Genomic DNA, 15,057 nt, shown 5'->3' with positions numbered 1-15,057 from the left:
AAATGGAGGCAATGGAAAAACAGAAAATAAAAATACAAATTTAAAATTTAAAAAGCAATATTCAGGCTTTGTACCAGGTTCAATCTAGCCTTCTGTTGCTTAGCATGAGGATGTTAGCTCTCAGAAAATCTTTAAGTCTAATCTCATTTTTTTTTCTTCAATATATAAAGATAAGGCCCAGAGTGAGGATGTGACTTGTTTAGAGTCACACAGTTAGCATGCAGAATTCGGACAAGGACTGAGCTGGCTCCTGGCTCCCAGACGCAGAGTGTCTTCATCTATAGCTGTGCCATTCTACTTAGCTTCATAGGTCCATAGACATAGAGCTTGAAGGGACCTTCAAGGTCCTCTATGCCAACCCCCTCATTTAACAGAGGAGGATGCAGAGAAATAACATGACTTACCCAAGGCCACACTGTTGGTAGTGATAAAGGCAGGCTATGACCCCAGAGCCCCTGACTCCAAATTCCATGTACTTTCCACTGTTGTCTCCAGTAAGCACTTATTTAATAAACAGGGTGAAGTAACAATATAAAGTAAACAACACTGAAAAACATTTTAACAATGCCATGCCTAATCATGACAGAGGACTGATGGTGAAGCATGTCTCCTACTTCTTTTCAGAGAGGTGGTAGCCTACAGGTGCACAATGAAGAAGACATTGTCAGACATGGCCAATCTGGTGGAGAGTTTTGCTTAAGTATACTTCTTTGTTACAAGGAGGGTTCTGTATGTAATGGAATTTATTAATTTGATCATTGACAATGCTATGCTAAGGTTTAGTAAAAATACAGCAATTCAAACAGTTAAAGAAGAGAATCCAGCTTTCCAGATCAGAGTCCAGAATCCAGTTTTCCAGACCAGAATCCAGTTTCCTCCTGATGACATCTTACCACTTCAAGAAGACAAGAGAACTCAGAGACTTTATATGAACTGTTTTGCTTTGTTAGTTTTTACTATCTCCTTTCTGTTATAATATACATCATCTGTAACATGTACCCTCTGCAGAGGCCCTCCCTTTGCAAGACTAATGTCAAAGCGTCGGTTCATGAGGACAAAAAAAAAATCGCCCCTCTGGACAAAACTTTCCTCTCTTCCTTTTCTATATTATTGTTCACATATTATTAGTTAGCAATAGTTATTATATTCTTTTTACTGTTCCATCAAGGAAACATTTTGTTTCTTGAGGAACAACAGGGGGGACTGTAATGATTGGAATGACGCCACCTACTGGAGACTTGCTGTGGAGAGCTCCACCATGAGGAAAATGCCTCAGAGGCATTGTGGCTTTTCCTTGGCATCAGGAAATGATGTTTGCTCATGGGTGCTGTCTATCAAGTCTACCAGCCAATCAACTGGAGGAGCCTCCTATGGTCTGGGAGGAGACAGGAAGGAGGAAAGGGAGCCTGCGCAGAGAGCGCTGGCCTTTTTTGGCTTCTGGACTTGATGGTGGTGGCGGCAGAGGACTTCACAGGAGATTTGAGGAAAGATAGGAATGCCAGGCTGTTAGAATTCTGTTCTCAATCTTTTTCTTTCTATTTTCCAATAAACCCTTAAAAACCTAAACTCATTTTATCAGTGATTTTTAGTCAGTTTCCCCCAAACTGGGGGAACACATTAGAATCCACATTTAGAATCTTAAATTACACAGTTCTTTTGGGTGGGTGGAATCACTGAAAAGGGAGATATTTTTTTTAAAAGGGCATTATTAAAAGATTTAAAGGCAAACAAAGAGTGTCAAGGTCAACTTAGTTCAGGCTAGATGGCATTAAATTCAAATTCGAAATTAGTGGTGTTTACTTTAAGAAGTCTTCACTGTCTACATCTGGGGCAACACCCAGAATGTTGTACACACACTGTCAGTGAGGCGCAATACCTCTAAAGTAAACTCTTCCTTAGAATGGATGGTAGCAGATCAATTGGCCTGCTCAGTCTGATTGACATTTTGAAATTTTCCTCCCCTTTATCCCTCCCATTTCCTACCCCAGTTTCTCACCTCATACTCCTCCTTGAAGCCATATCCTTGACCCCGTTTCATCTGTGTGATGTGCTGCAATAGGTCTGCCACTCGGATTGCAGGTTGGAACTGGTCCCGAGGGTAGGACATTTCTACTGGCTCACAGCTCCTGTACGGATGGGTCTGGATGGTCAGTGTGGGCTGGGCCAAGTCCCCACGGCTGCTGCCTGTTTCAGAGAGAGGAAGGCGAAAGAAACTGTCACCCACTAGCTGTTTCTTCCCCATGTCCTTGGCTTTTTTTTTTTTCTTTTCTTTTCCCATTGCTTGGGCAGCTTGGCAGAAGCTGACCTTGGAAATCAACAGAGTAGCGGTACATTTTCCTGAGGTAGCCTAGGGGGATGACACACCAATGGAGTATTCTAGGGTCATCTGTCATAAGAGGCTGGGGCAGCAGAAACAGGCTGGCTGCTAAGCAGTGGCAAGAATGCCAGCGGTGACTTCAGAACGTAAAGACCCTCAGTCCTTTCTATTTGCAGAGTGCATATGAATATGGAGCAATATTATCCATCACGCCCATCTTCTCTCCCCAAATGCAACTGCCCTAGAAAAGGGCCACCTTCTCTTCTCACCTAGATTACATTAATAACCTTCAAATGGTTCTTGCTACTTATAGGCCAACCCCAGTCCAAAACACCCTTCTGATAGCTAGCTGCCTAAGTATTCTTCCTAATTAACCACTCTGATCACATCATCCTTCTACTCAAAAGCCTTCAGTCACTCCTAATTGCCTTCTGAATAAAGGACAAGTTCCTGAGAGTGGTTTGTAAGACCCCTTCTCCATCTCCTCCTCTTCCCCATGACCTGGTTTTAACCTACCTTTCAAACATTTCATACAATTCCTGTTCTTGCCAGTCAACAGTATCCTGTTCTAGTCCTACCATATTCTTTCTCTGGAAGTTTGCTTATGTCATCATGTGCCTAGGATGATCCTCCCATCTCATCTTCATTTACTGACATTTTTTTTCTTCCTTTAAGGCTCAATTCAGATGCCATTCCTCCTAACCCCATCTATGTCAAATCACTTGCCTGCATCTTTGCACTTATCTCATTCTATCTTGTATCGTAGTTATTCATGTAATAATAAAATAATTATAAAGCTAGTAAATAACTTTATATTTATTATCTGGTTTTATCCTTAAAATCACCCTAAGAGGTAGACAATACAGATATTATTCCCATTTTACAGATGAGGAAAATTATGTTCTGAAAGGGAAAGTAGCTTAATAATTCATGGTCTCATGCCTACTGAGTTTTTTTTAAAAAAATAGTTCATGTTATATATTATCAGTATATGCCACTATAACTGGGAATCAGTCTTCATTCAGAATTCTGTAAAATGTCTGCTCATGTTTTTTATCACAAAAGTATTTTATTATTTTCTAGTTATTATTTTCTCCCTCCCTCCCTTGCCTCCCCCCTCCCCAAGACAGCAAGCAATCTGATATGTTTTATATATATATACACACACACACACAATTACATTAAACATATTTCTGTCATGCCTACTGAGTTTTTGAGGCAGGATCTGAATCCAGGTCTTCTTGGCTCATAACTCAGTTCATAACTCTATCTACAATGCTATGCTGCATGTATATGTATGTTCCCTCTCCCCACCCCTATTATATTGTAAACTTGTAGAAAGTAGGATATATACTGTATCCTTCTTTGTATGCCCAGAAACTAGAAAAGTTAATTATAGTTGTTGCTTAATAAATTTTTGTTATATAGAACCGAATGGTGCATTTTTCCAAATGACAATGATAAAACATAAATGAGTTGCATTTTTGTTATGAAACAGATGAAAACTGTCTCACATCTGATGGTTCCCTTTTGGATCCCATCAATCAATGACAAAGTGTGAAAGTCTGTCTATCTATATACACTCCCCTAGGAATATTGCACACAGTCTTATGGAGAAATGGACCAACCCTAATCTTTGCTTCTGTTGAGCCTTCTGCTTTTAACTCCACTTGCTTTTTAGAGCCCAGGGGCCCTTTCGTTTGTTCCTCCATTAGAAGAATCTTATGTTGGTCAACTGTGATAGACTTGGCTCTTCTCAGAAGTGCAATGATTCAAAACAACTTCAAAGAACTCATGATGGAAGATGTTCTCCACATCCAGAAAAAAGAACTGTGGATTCTGAATGCAGATTGAACCATACTGTTTCTACTTTTTGGCTATTTTTTTTCTCTTTTTTGAGATTTTCCCCTTTGTGTTCTGCTTCTTCTTTCACAATATGACTATTACAGAAATATGTTTAATGTGATTATACATATATAACCTCTATCAGATTGCTTTACGTCTTGGGGGAGGAGGAGGGAAAGGAGGGTGGGAGAAAAATTTGGAACTAGCAATCTTATGAAAACAAATGTTGAAAACTATCTTTACATGTAACTGGAAAATAATAAAATGCTTTTATGATTAAAAAAAGAAGAATCTTATGTGCTGATGGGCTTCTAAGTTTGGGGGAAGAGAAGGCTTGGCACCAAAGAACATCATATTCATATAAAGCAGCAAGCATTTATTCTCTTTTTTCAGTATGTAAAAGGCAAGCAGAAATAGGTGAGAGAGACAAGAGGTGCAAAAGTAGACGGGCTGATCACATAGCTAAAAGGAATAATAACAGATGGACAGCTCAACTGCTGGGTAGCCATAAAATGTAAAGAGCTACAGGCATGTCTCAAGCCTGCTGGTTAACTTTTCTATGGAGCAATGGGGAATTTATGGAAATATAAAGCACAGATAAGAATTACACAGGAAGAGATGATGTTGAGTGTTTGTGATCTGCACAGGTGAAGGGAGCACCTTTCTCTAAGGGCACACCTAGGTTGTATACCACAGTACATTGATATAGTGTACACATATAAGTTGGATTGAGTATCCTGATTGACAGGTCCATGAAAGTAGATCACATTTCCAAGGAATGAGATAGAGCAGGAGATTTTAAGTTGGGGTCCATGATCTTGTTTTTTAAAAAATATCTTCCATGACTGCATTTCATATAATTGATTTCCTTTGTAGTCCTATGTATTCTATGCAGTTAAAACATTATTTTGAGAAGGGGTCCCTAGGATTTTCTAGACTCTCATAGGGATCAATGATATAAAAAAGTTAAGAACCTCTGGGATAGAGTCTCTTTCTTTTGGTGGTGATAGATGGCACAGTAGACTTTAGCCTAGAGTCTGGAAGACCTTAGTTCAAATCCAGCCTCAGACCCTTACTAGCTATGTGACCCTAAACAAAAGACTTATTTTGTTTGCCTCTGTTTCCTTAACTGTAAACTGGAGATAATAGCACCTACCTCCTAGGTTGTTGTGAAAATCACATGAAATAAATGTTTGTAAAGTTTTGCCTGGAACATAAAAGGTGCTTAACAAATATTTGTTTCCTTCCTTTCTTTTGGAATTTTAGTGCAAAGAGAGAACTTGTCACTGGCATAAAGAAAATATTGGATGAAAATATTGGCTGTACTGCCCCTATCAATGACAACAACAATCTCTGACATTTTTATAACTTTATGATCATTCCATTCTATTATCCTATATCTCTTCTTCCTTTCACAGGTAAACTCCTTGGGTGGGTGGGTGGGGGACCTGGCTATACTCAATGATTTCACTTATTTACTTCCCCCCTCTTTTCTTATCCTCTTGCACTCTGATTTCTACCCTTGTCACTGAACTGAAATTTCTCTCTCTGAAGTTATCAATGACCTCTTAATTGACAAATGCAAGGACCCTTCTCAGCATCCTTAACTTCTCTGTAAGTTTTGATACTGCTGACCCCTCCCTTTTCCCAGATACTTTCTCTTCTCTGGGTTTTCATGGCATGCTCTCTCTTGGTTCCTCTTGCTGCTCCTTCTCCATCTCCTTTGCTGGATCATCATTCATGTTCTGCTCCCCCAGTGTCAAATATAATACAAATTTTTATCTCAAAATCTCTTTTCTTCCCTCTGATCCATCTCCCTAGGTGAGGTCATTAACTGTTATGAGTGCAACCATGATCTATGCATAGAATTCCTAGACCTTTATTTCCAACTCCAGTCCTTTTCCTTGAGCAAAAACAAAGTGTTTATTGGTATTTCCAACTATCCTAAAAAAACATCTCAAACATATGTCCAAAACAGAACTCAATGTCTTTACTTGAGAACTCATCCTTGTTCATTAATTTTCACCAATTTCTTTCTTCTTAATGGGTACCACCATCTTCTAGTTAATTAGGCTCAAAGCTAGACTCATTCTTGACTTTTCACTCTCCCTTACCATGAACATTTAATCATTTCCCAAGTTTTGTGCTGGATCAAATTAGATTAATGTATAGAAAGGGCTTTGAAACTTAAAGAATTATATACAAGTAAAGTATTGTTGTTGTTCTGGTTGTGAGGGACCCTCAGAGGGCTTCAAGTTAATAGTGCCTGAAAGTCCAATAGCCATGACAAATGATCATCCAACGTCTTTAAGACTTCAAGGGAAGGAAAGTCCAAGACCCTAATCTCATTTCATGTTTGTATAGTTTGAATGGAAATATTTAACTATATTGTCTCTCTCAACTTCTAATAATTCATGGAGTCCAGCAGAGAAAGTGTTCCTTGTGACAACCCTTTAAACACTTAACAAAATGATCCTGTCCCCTCTAAATTCTTTGGGATGCAGGATAATTCCCCAGTTGCTTAAACATCCTTGCATATCATTACCCCAGCTCAACTGCTCAATTGCTGGGTTGCCATAAAAATATCAAGAGCTACAGGCATGTCTCAATTGCCTTATCATCCTGGTCATCTTCTTATGATAAGAAACTCATGGGAATTACTATGAGATGCTTAAGGTTTTCAAAGCCAAAGCAGTGAACATATCCATGTTTTCTTCAAGCACTTTCCTAGACATGGTGCAGTAGTGATGATGACAGACTGGGAGCTGAATCTTTGCACCTGACCAATAATTACCTGTGTGACTACAGGAAAGTCCTCTTCATTCTCTGAGCTTCCACATCCTCAGTTACCAATGGGGATAACATTTGCTCTGCTTACTTCTCTGGATTATTAGGTATGTTTAGATGAGCATACTTGATGAAAAGTACTTTGTAAACTTCAGAATGCTTTGTAAGTACCAGCTATTACCATCGATATTCAGTGACAAAATGATCATGATAAATGAAACAAAAACCACATTTGGAATTTTAGAGCAGAAACTAAAAACATGTGTAATGACAATGATGCCCGGGCTAATGGAAGACAGTATGAAAATTCTGAATGGAAAGAATTCAAGGTGATTAATCCACCCTCATTGGAGGCCTTCCTCTAAGTTTTGTACTTCACCTATTTCCCTTATTAACCTCCTATAATATAGAAAAGACACCTTTTCAATCTTGGACCATTCCAGTAGACGTACTATGCTTAATTTTCCATCATTAGGTTTAATGAAAACCCAATTTCACAACTCACTATCTCTCAGGAACCTACAAGTGGTGCTATGTTTTTTATCAGCCCAATTAAAAACGTTATGATGTCCCTATCCAAGAGGGAGTCTTAAAACTAATGTGTAGTTCTATTGCTAATTCAACAAGGGCATAAGGAAAACACAGGTTGCTCATAAAATGTAACTCAAACCAGCCAGCCTTTGGAGAGCCCATTAATCACTTCTCTTGTCACCAAATCCTTAATTTTCAGGAATGTTCAATTTTCCTTTTATGGATAACATCAGCTTATTTATTATATAATAATATTTTGAGATTCTATGACCATTCATACATAGGTCACCTAAATCTGGAGGTGCTCTTCATCTACTCTAGTACTTTACCCTTGTGGTGAGGAGGAAGAGGAGTTGCAGATGCAGAATGCAAATAATAAGTCCAAGGTCATACTGTATGGCAAAAGTAGCATTATGATTTGATCTTGTTCAAATGAGTTATTTCTTCTCTACTATCAGATGTAGTGCAGAGCCTTAAAATTGTACTCTCAGGCATGAGATCATGCAAATCAACTTAGGCCCAGTTTTTATCACTGACTAATAACTTAGCCAGCTCTGGACTTGGACCTAAATCATTCTCAACCTCCATATAGATAGAATCGACCAGGACGGATCAGAGATCCATTTACTGGGAGACACAAAAGATGAAACAAATTGGATCCAGAGTAGCACCTAGGATGTAGGCCTTGAAGGAAATATACCATCTTCTGGTACCTCTCCCACCTGACCTGATTCATAAGATTATTTACAAGCCACTCTGAGATAATTTACCTTTCTAAGATGCAATTTGTCATTTAAAATGATGAGAAGTATACTCATATTATCTCCTCCTCTATCTTTACACTATCTCCCTTCTCTTGATGTGAAGGCCATTCTTTTGGCTTGAAGATAGAAGTAATATAGCAACTGAAACATTCTTCCCTTCTCTCTATCAGTAGTTAATTTGTCATCTTCCCTATCCACTGGGCCTGACACTGTCAGAAAAGGCAGGGATCTGATTCCAGGAGAGTAAGTCAAGATGGGTTATGTCATCAGAATCATAACCATTAATGAGGCTAGCAGGGCTTTTTCCCCATGGTGATAAATTTAGAGGTATCTTTTTTTTTTTTTTATAGGTTGTCTTTTTACTTTGGACTATCACTGCACCAAGCCTTTCTACATCCATAGCAGGACTGTCTCTGTCCCCAGTTGCCTTGGAAGAGAGTACAGGATAGACTCTTTTGGTGATGAGTGAGCCACATATTCCAACTCCTAGCTTGACCCCTCCCAACTTTTCTCAATTGCCAGAATTCCTACTTATGCCTAGTTATCTTACATGTTGAGCTAGCCCAAGCAGATATTCCTCACTAGTACAATGAGTGCAGGCTTTCCATTTGAAAAACAAAAACAACCAACATTCATTACTGTCTAACATATGAGAAATTCCTGTAAATCCTTAGATTAAAAAGGTCAAAGTCTGAGAGCAATTATGAATTGTTATATGCTATGTGTCACAGCTAAGATTTTATTTAAGTTACTATCTGTAAACAGGAAACAAGTATTAGCAAATGTATCATGGCATTCCTATTGAGAATTGTTATCATTTGTATGTTTACATTGATTTCTTCTTAGCATATTTAGTCATTACTTCTCAATAATTAGAAAAGTTTCTGAGCTCAACACATGTGAGAAATGGACATGAATTTCAAAGGATCAAAAAGCATTAGACTGGGGCAGCTAGGTGGCACAGTGGATAGAGAACCAGCCTTGGAGTCAGAAGGACCTGAGTTCAAATCCAGCCTCAGACACTTGACACTTACTAGCTGGGCAAGTTACTTAACCCCAGTTGCCTCACCCCCCCCCCCCAAAAAAAAGCATTAGACTTAGAAGTCAATTTTGTTGAGATTGTTGAGACCAACATCACTGGCCATCTTATAGATGAGAAAAACGAATTCCAGAGTGGTAAAGTCACTTGCCCAAATAGGTAGGAAGTAGCATAATTAAGAGTCAAACCCAGGTCTTATGAAGACACATCTAGTGCTCTCTCCAGTAAGGCAAGTGCCATTTTCTACTAAGAGCTCAGCTTCATTCAAAAATCTCTACATAGTAACTGTTGTCAAGAAAAGAAAGGGTCGATTTAAGCTAATAAATGATGAGATAATTTGCCAGATAACTAAAGACAGGACCCTAATAAATGACATTCCCTATTCTCTACATTAACTCCATTTTGGTCTTCAGCCATACTACAAACAAAGCATGCATTCTTGGGAAGGTAATAAGCATGAATTGATGGAAATGAAAGGCATGTCTACCTGATACCACCAAAAGCAGCTGAAAATTGAAAACAGATGACTCATTTGTAGTTTACAGAAAATAACTGAGTTGACCAAGGTTTTTAATTGGTGAAAAGAATCAGAGAAGGAAAAAAGTGACTTCTAAGTAACGAATTATAGTGTTGTAAGTTCAGAGAAGAGATCAGGAAGTTTTGTAGCTTTCCGAGACTAGGAAAAGTTTTTAAGACCCAACTAAATGCTAACCAAATGTTTGGCAACCAATCATTCCAAATTGGATAATTTTCTATGTGTTGCTGTTGTTGCCTTCCCCCCCCCCCCCGAACCCAACATTAGTATTGACAGTATTAAGTCCGTAAATGTAAAATCAATATTGAGGGGGAAAGTGACTTTTACTTATGAAAAAAACTTAATAAGATTTTGGAAAACCTTTGTGGATGTGAATCCATTCAGATTTGTGGGAGGTATACAGTCTAGAATCTGGTTTAATTTTTCATTTATTTGTTTTAAGGAATCCAAAATTCTAGGATAACTAATACATTCTATAACTTCAGCTCAAAAAGTATTTATTATGAGCTTAATAAGTATTGAACATTTAGGGATAATTATTTTTATTATAGAATATTTTTTGTTAAAAGAAAAAAAAGCCCAGTCTGTACCCTTTCCTTATAATATGCACATAGATAAACATATACAAAATATATGCGGAATAATTGGAGGGATAGTACTTTAACAAATGGCGGAACCAGAAAAAACCTGAGTTGTGCATTAAAGGAAGCTAGGGATTCTACAAATGGAAGTGAGTATTCCAGGAATGAGGAACACCTGTGGCAAAGGTAGAGAGATGGGAGATGAAATGGTCTTCACAAGGAATATCGAGCAGAACAGTTAAACAAGCATATGAAATATAGTGAGGATAATATGTGATCGGTCTGGAACTGTGTGTATTTTGAAGCTGGATCATGAAGGACTTTAAATGGCAGACAGAAGAGTTTAGATTTTATCCTAGACACAACAGGGAGCCATTTAACCATCTTGAGCTGGTGAACGACATGATGAGACAACAAATATTTATTGAGTTCCAACTATGTGCAGATCCTCCATGTTAAAATTAAGGAAAAGGGACTAAGTCAGATTTCAAAGGTTTAAGGAGTCAGTGAGTAAAGAAGAATCAAAAGTAGCTAATTTTAGACAACCTTTTTAGTATTAGGTATGGTGATAAAAGTAAGGAGGTAGAGGACATTAGCTGAAGGTGCTATCAGGATCAAGGGGGTTTTTTTCCCCCTCAAGACAAAGTAGACTCAAACACGTTTCAAGATAAAAGGAAGGAAACAGTGAAGAGGGAGAATGAAAATGTCTGTAAGAAAAAGATATAGTTGAAGGAGTAATGTCCTAGAGGAAACAGAAGGAGATGGGGACAAGGCCAAGGTAGACAGATAGTCTTGGATAGCTTTCTTTTAAAATACAGAAGAAACTAGTGAGGAAAGGTGGAAATGATATTTCATATGGAGAAGAGTCTAGAGCCATAAGGTTGTTCTGTAGTAGAGATGAGCATGAGTGGGGAGATAGATGCTTTTGTCTTCTAATAAATTTGAAACATTTTCAGAGGAGGAAGACTGAGAATCTGGAAGCCATCTCCCATGAAGATCAATCAAAGAAATTTGGGATATTTTATTTGGAGAAGAGATAAATGGAGGATGTATGATAGTTGTCTTCAAATAAGTAAAAGGATTTGGTGTAGAAGGAATATGACATTTATTTTTCATTGCTTTCAGAAGGTAGTACATGGTGAATGAATCAGTTACAGGGAAGCAGATTGCAGCTCAGTATAAAGCAGAACTTTCTGACTAGAGAAGTTTGAGATGGATATCTTTTGATGTAGGTAGGTCCTCACCACTGGAAATGTTCAAGTAGAGACTTGGTAACCTCCTGTCAAGAATACTGTAGAAGGAATTTCTGAATAACATGGAAGATTGGACTAACTATGGTGAATGGTCATTTAGAATTGATCTTAGCAATCAGTCAGCTCTCCCTCTTATTTTAGTATGAGGAAATTAAGGCACAGAACAGAGAAATGATTATCTATGGTCACCTAGTTAGTGTCAGAGTTCAGATTTGAACTCATTTGACTCTATGTTGCACTCTTTATACTATATTATGTTCCTTTCTTTTCCTCCTCCTTATCATTATAGCAGGGATTTATATAATCTGTTAAGGCTTGCAAAGTGCTTTACATCTTTTCTCATTATTTACATTTTACAGATGAGGAAACTGAGGCTGAGAGAGGTTAAGTGATGTACCTGGGGTAGCACAGCTAATAAGTACCTGAGGCAGGAAATGAACTCAGGTATTCCTGACTTCAAGTCCAGAAGTCTATCCACTTTGCCACCTAGCTGCCTTTAAGGTGCTTTCTAACCCCAAGATTCTATGCTCATGTATTGCTCCTCCTTTTAATTACTAGAAAAATGGGTAGTGGAAATACAAAGAAATGCATGTTGCCACCTCAAGTTTTGCAGGCCAGACTATCAAAGAGAAAATGAGTAAGTACAAAATGGAGAAAACACTACCAGTTTTAGAGCTTCATGACTTACACCATCTGGGAAAAGGTATGATAAAGAACCAGAAAGAACACAGCTTTGTTGCTGGTCTTTCCTAATAGCTAAATACACAAAGAAAAAGGGGAAAGCAATTTTGGGAAAAAAACACAAAACTTTTTTTTTGTAATTAGAGGCCTCAGCAAAGGGATGGGCAGGAAGCCTGAGGAAGAAGAAATGATTTCTGGCAGCAGGAAAACCAAGAGTCAACCATCCAACCCAACTGCCCCCTCACTGATAAGCATGCAGAACTGTTCCTTTTCAAAGTTGTTCTTTCATGTCCCCCAATAATTTCCAGCTTCTGGAATGATAGAAGCAGCATCTTTGTTTTTGGGTTTAATTCTATTAGCCTTGGCAAGTGTGTTAAGCGATAAGCTGCCTTTGCTCAGAATTCCTTGCTTCCGAGGAGTACCGCTTGATGGTTTTAATTACATCCCCATCCAATTTGTCTCTCCCTGAGTAAAGGTTGTCAGCTTCCTGTCAACTCCAAAGAGAGACTCAGGGAAGCCTGAGATTGGCATTGCTCTAGTGCTCTGGGGCCACTGTGCCATTTACAGCATTAGTTCAGAATTTGGTGTTATAGTCGTATCACAGCACAAGCCAAACAGTCTTCACCTAGGAAATGAACTACTATAGGATATAGAATTTGAATTAAAATGTCTCATACTGATAAAGTCACTTGTATGCGCTTCTCTCTCTCTCTCTCTCTCTCTCTCTCTCTCTCTCTCTCTCAACATCTCTTTGCTCTCTCATACCTTCCCATCTCTCTCTTCTTCTCTCACTCCCTCCTTTCTCCTTCTTCCTCCCTTCATATTCCCCTTGTTACTGAATCAGCTATACTTCTGATAAACTTTACAAAACATTTTACTTAACAATACAATGAGAGAATCAGAGTTATAAGGAAACTTAGAGGCCATCTAGCTGATCAAACTCCCTACTCAATGTAGGAATAACCACTACTATACCTCAGCAAGGGACAATTTAGGTTTTGCTTAAATAACTTCAGTGACAGCAAACTTCTTTTTTCATAAGGCAGCCCATTCTATTGACAGACAGCTTGGACTGTTAGGAAGTTCCTTATCATGAATTAGAACCTACCTCCTTGAAATCTTCACTTATTTTTCCTGGTCTTGTCCCCAAAGGCCAAGCAGAATAAATTTAATCTTTCTTAAATGATAGTCATTTTAAATACTTGAAAACAGTGAACTTTTCCCTCTCTTCCACTCACCCTATGTCTTCTGTTCTCCAGTCTAAACAGCCCCACTTCCTTCAATGAATATGCATAAGCTATAGCTTCAAGCCCCTCACTATACTGTTTGCCTTCTTATAGAAATATTCCTACCTATCAATGTCTTTTCCAATATGCAATTCCCAGAACTGAGCACACTTCTCCAGCTTCTTCTTGATCAAGCAAAGTACAGTATCAAAACCCCCATTATGGATGCTATATTTCTATTAATGAACATTGAGTTTGTGTTAGCTTTTTTAGTTACCACTTCACACTACTGTTTTATTAAACATTTCATTCACTGGAGCCTCTAGATATTTTTCACTTGAGTTGCTCTCTGTGGGCATGTCTCTCTGTGATAATGCAGGTTTTTTAAACTTAAATGTACAACTTTATGTTTATCCTCATTAAATGTCAACTGTGCTAAGCAATAGGATTTGCTATTGATGGCGAGGACCTCAAAATGTATTTATTTATAGATGACACTGTATAATTGCTTTGAACTCTAGAACATTTTAAGATCTTAGTGAAAGCTACAGCAATACCAAAGAATTTCATTTCATTATCAACATTGGAAAAGAAATGAAACAAAAATGCATATTGTCAGGATTATGGCAGAAAGCTGGATGGAAATCCCATATAATTAGTCAGTTAGTGCACATATTTTGGACAAGCACTACAAATGGAAAATGAGTTGGGCCAAGAATTGAATAAGAGTGACAAGGCAGACTAGGGGGCTTTTGGGAAACTGCAATGTTTTCAATGATCACAATCTGTTTTCTGCAACAAATATCCATCTTTTTTAATAATAGTATTATGCCAGTCATGCTATATGCTTGTGAATCATGTGACACCAAGAGCTCAGCAACATTACAAGCAACTGCAAATACAATAAAAAGAAGCATGGTACATGTAGTTAGGCCACAGTATGTTGCCAGTAATGAATTACATATGAAAAGTGGCATAAAATATATCACTGGAGATGGCAATAGTTGGCCAGTCATGCTATGAGAATGAGAGATAACAGATGGTCAATTCAAGTACTATAATGGTTCTACTAAGAAATTAAAAGAACCAAAGAAAGTCTTCCATCTTGTTGGATGGTACACAAATTGAGGATTTGCAGAAAGATTTGGATCACATTTGTGGGATGAGAAAGAATGGAAAGCTTTTGACTTGATCAGTAGAAGGTGTATTCACATGAGAGAAATTAGATCAAAATTTGTTAAACACAAATTTTGTGTATCTCACACCTAAGCACACACACACACAAAAAGATAAAGTTCAGGGAAAGAATCATTCCTGATCTCTCGAAAGAAAGATATGCCATTTGGCTTCAGTCCAACATTTCAGTTTTTCAGCTGCTTTTTAGATCCTAGTTCTGTCCTTTGGTGTAGTATTTAGCCATCCCTCCATCTATCATGTTCAAACTTGATAGGCTTATCACATACTATTTAGACAAATCAGCAGTACCTATTAAATTTTT

General features: G+C 38.0%; 1 protein-coding gene across 10 annotated transcripts in view; it reads right to left on the bottom strand.

The window, feature by feature from the left end:
- The window catches only part of PTPRT (protein tyrosine phosphatase receptor type T), a 1,379,429-nt gene that overhangs the window by 114,899 nt on the left and 1,249,473 nt on the right, over positions 1 to 15,057 (bottom strand). For all 10 annotated transcript variants that reach the window (XM_043980423.1, XM_043980419.1, XM_043980422.1 and 7 more), the window contains one exon: positions 1,997 to 2,184. In XM_043980423.1, the coding sequence (XP_043836358.1) occupies positions 1,997 to 2,184 (188 nt within the window). The remainder of the gene's footprint in view (positions 1 to 1,996; positions 2,185 to 15,057) is intronic.

This window comes from Dromiciops gliroides, chromosome 2 (genome assembly GCF_019393635.1).
Source record: "Dromiciops gliroides isolate mDroGli1 chromosome 2, mDroGli1.pri, whole genome shotgun sequence".
NCBI lineage: Eukaryota > Metazoa > Chordata > Mammalia > Microbiotheria > Microbiotheriidae > Dromiciops > Dromiciops gliroides.
This window is presented reverse-complemented; position numbering and strand designations above follow the sequence as displayed.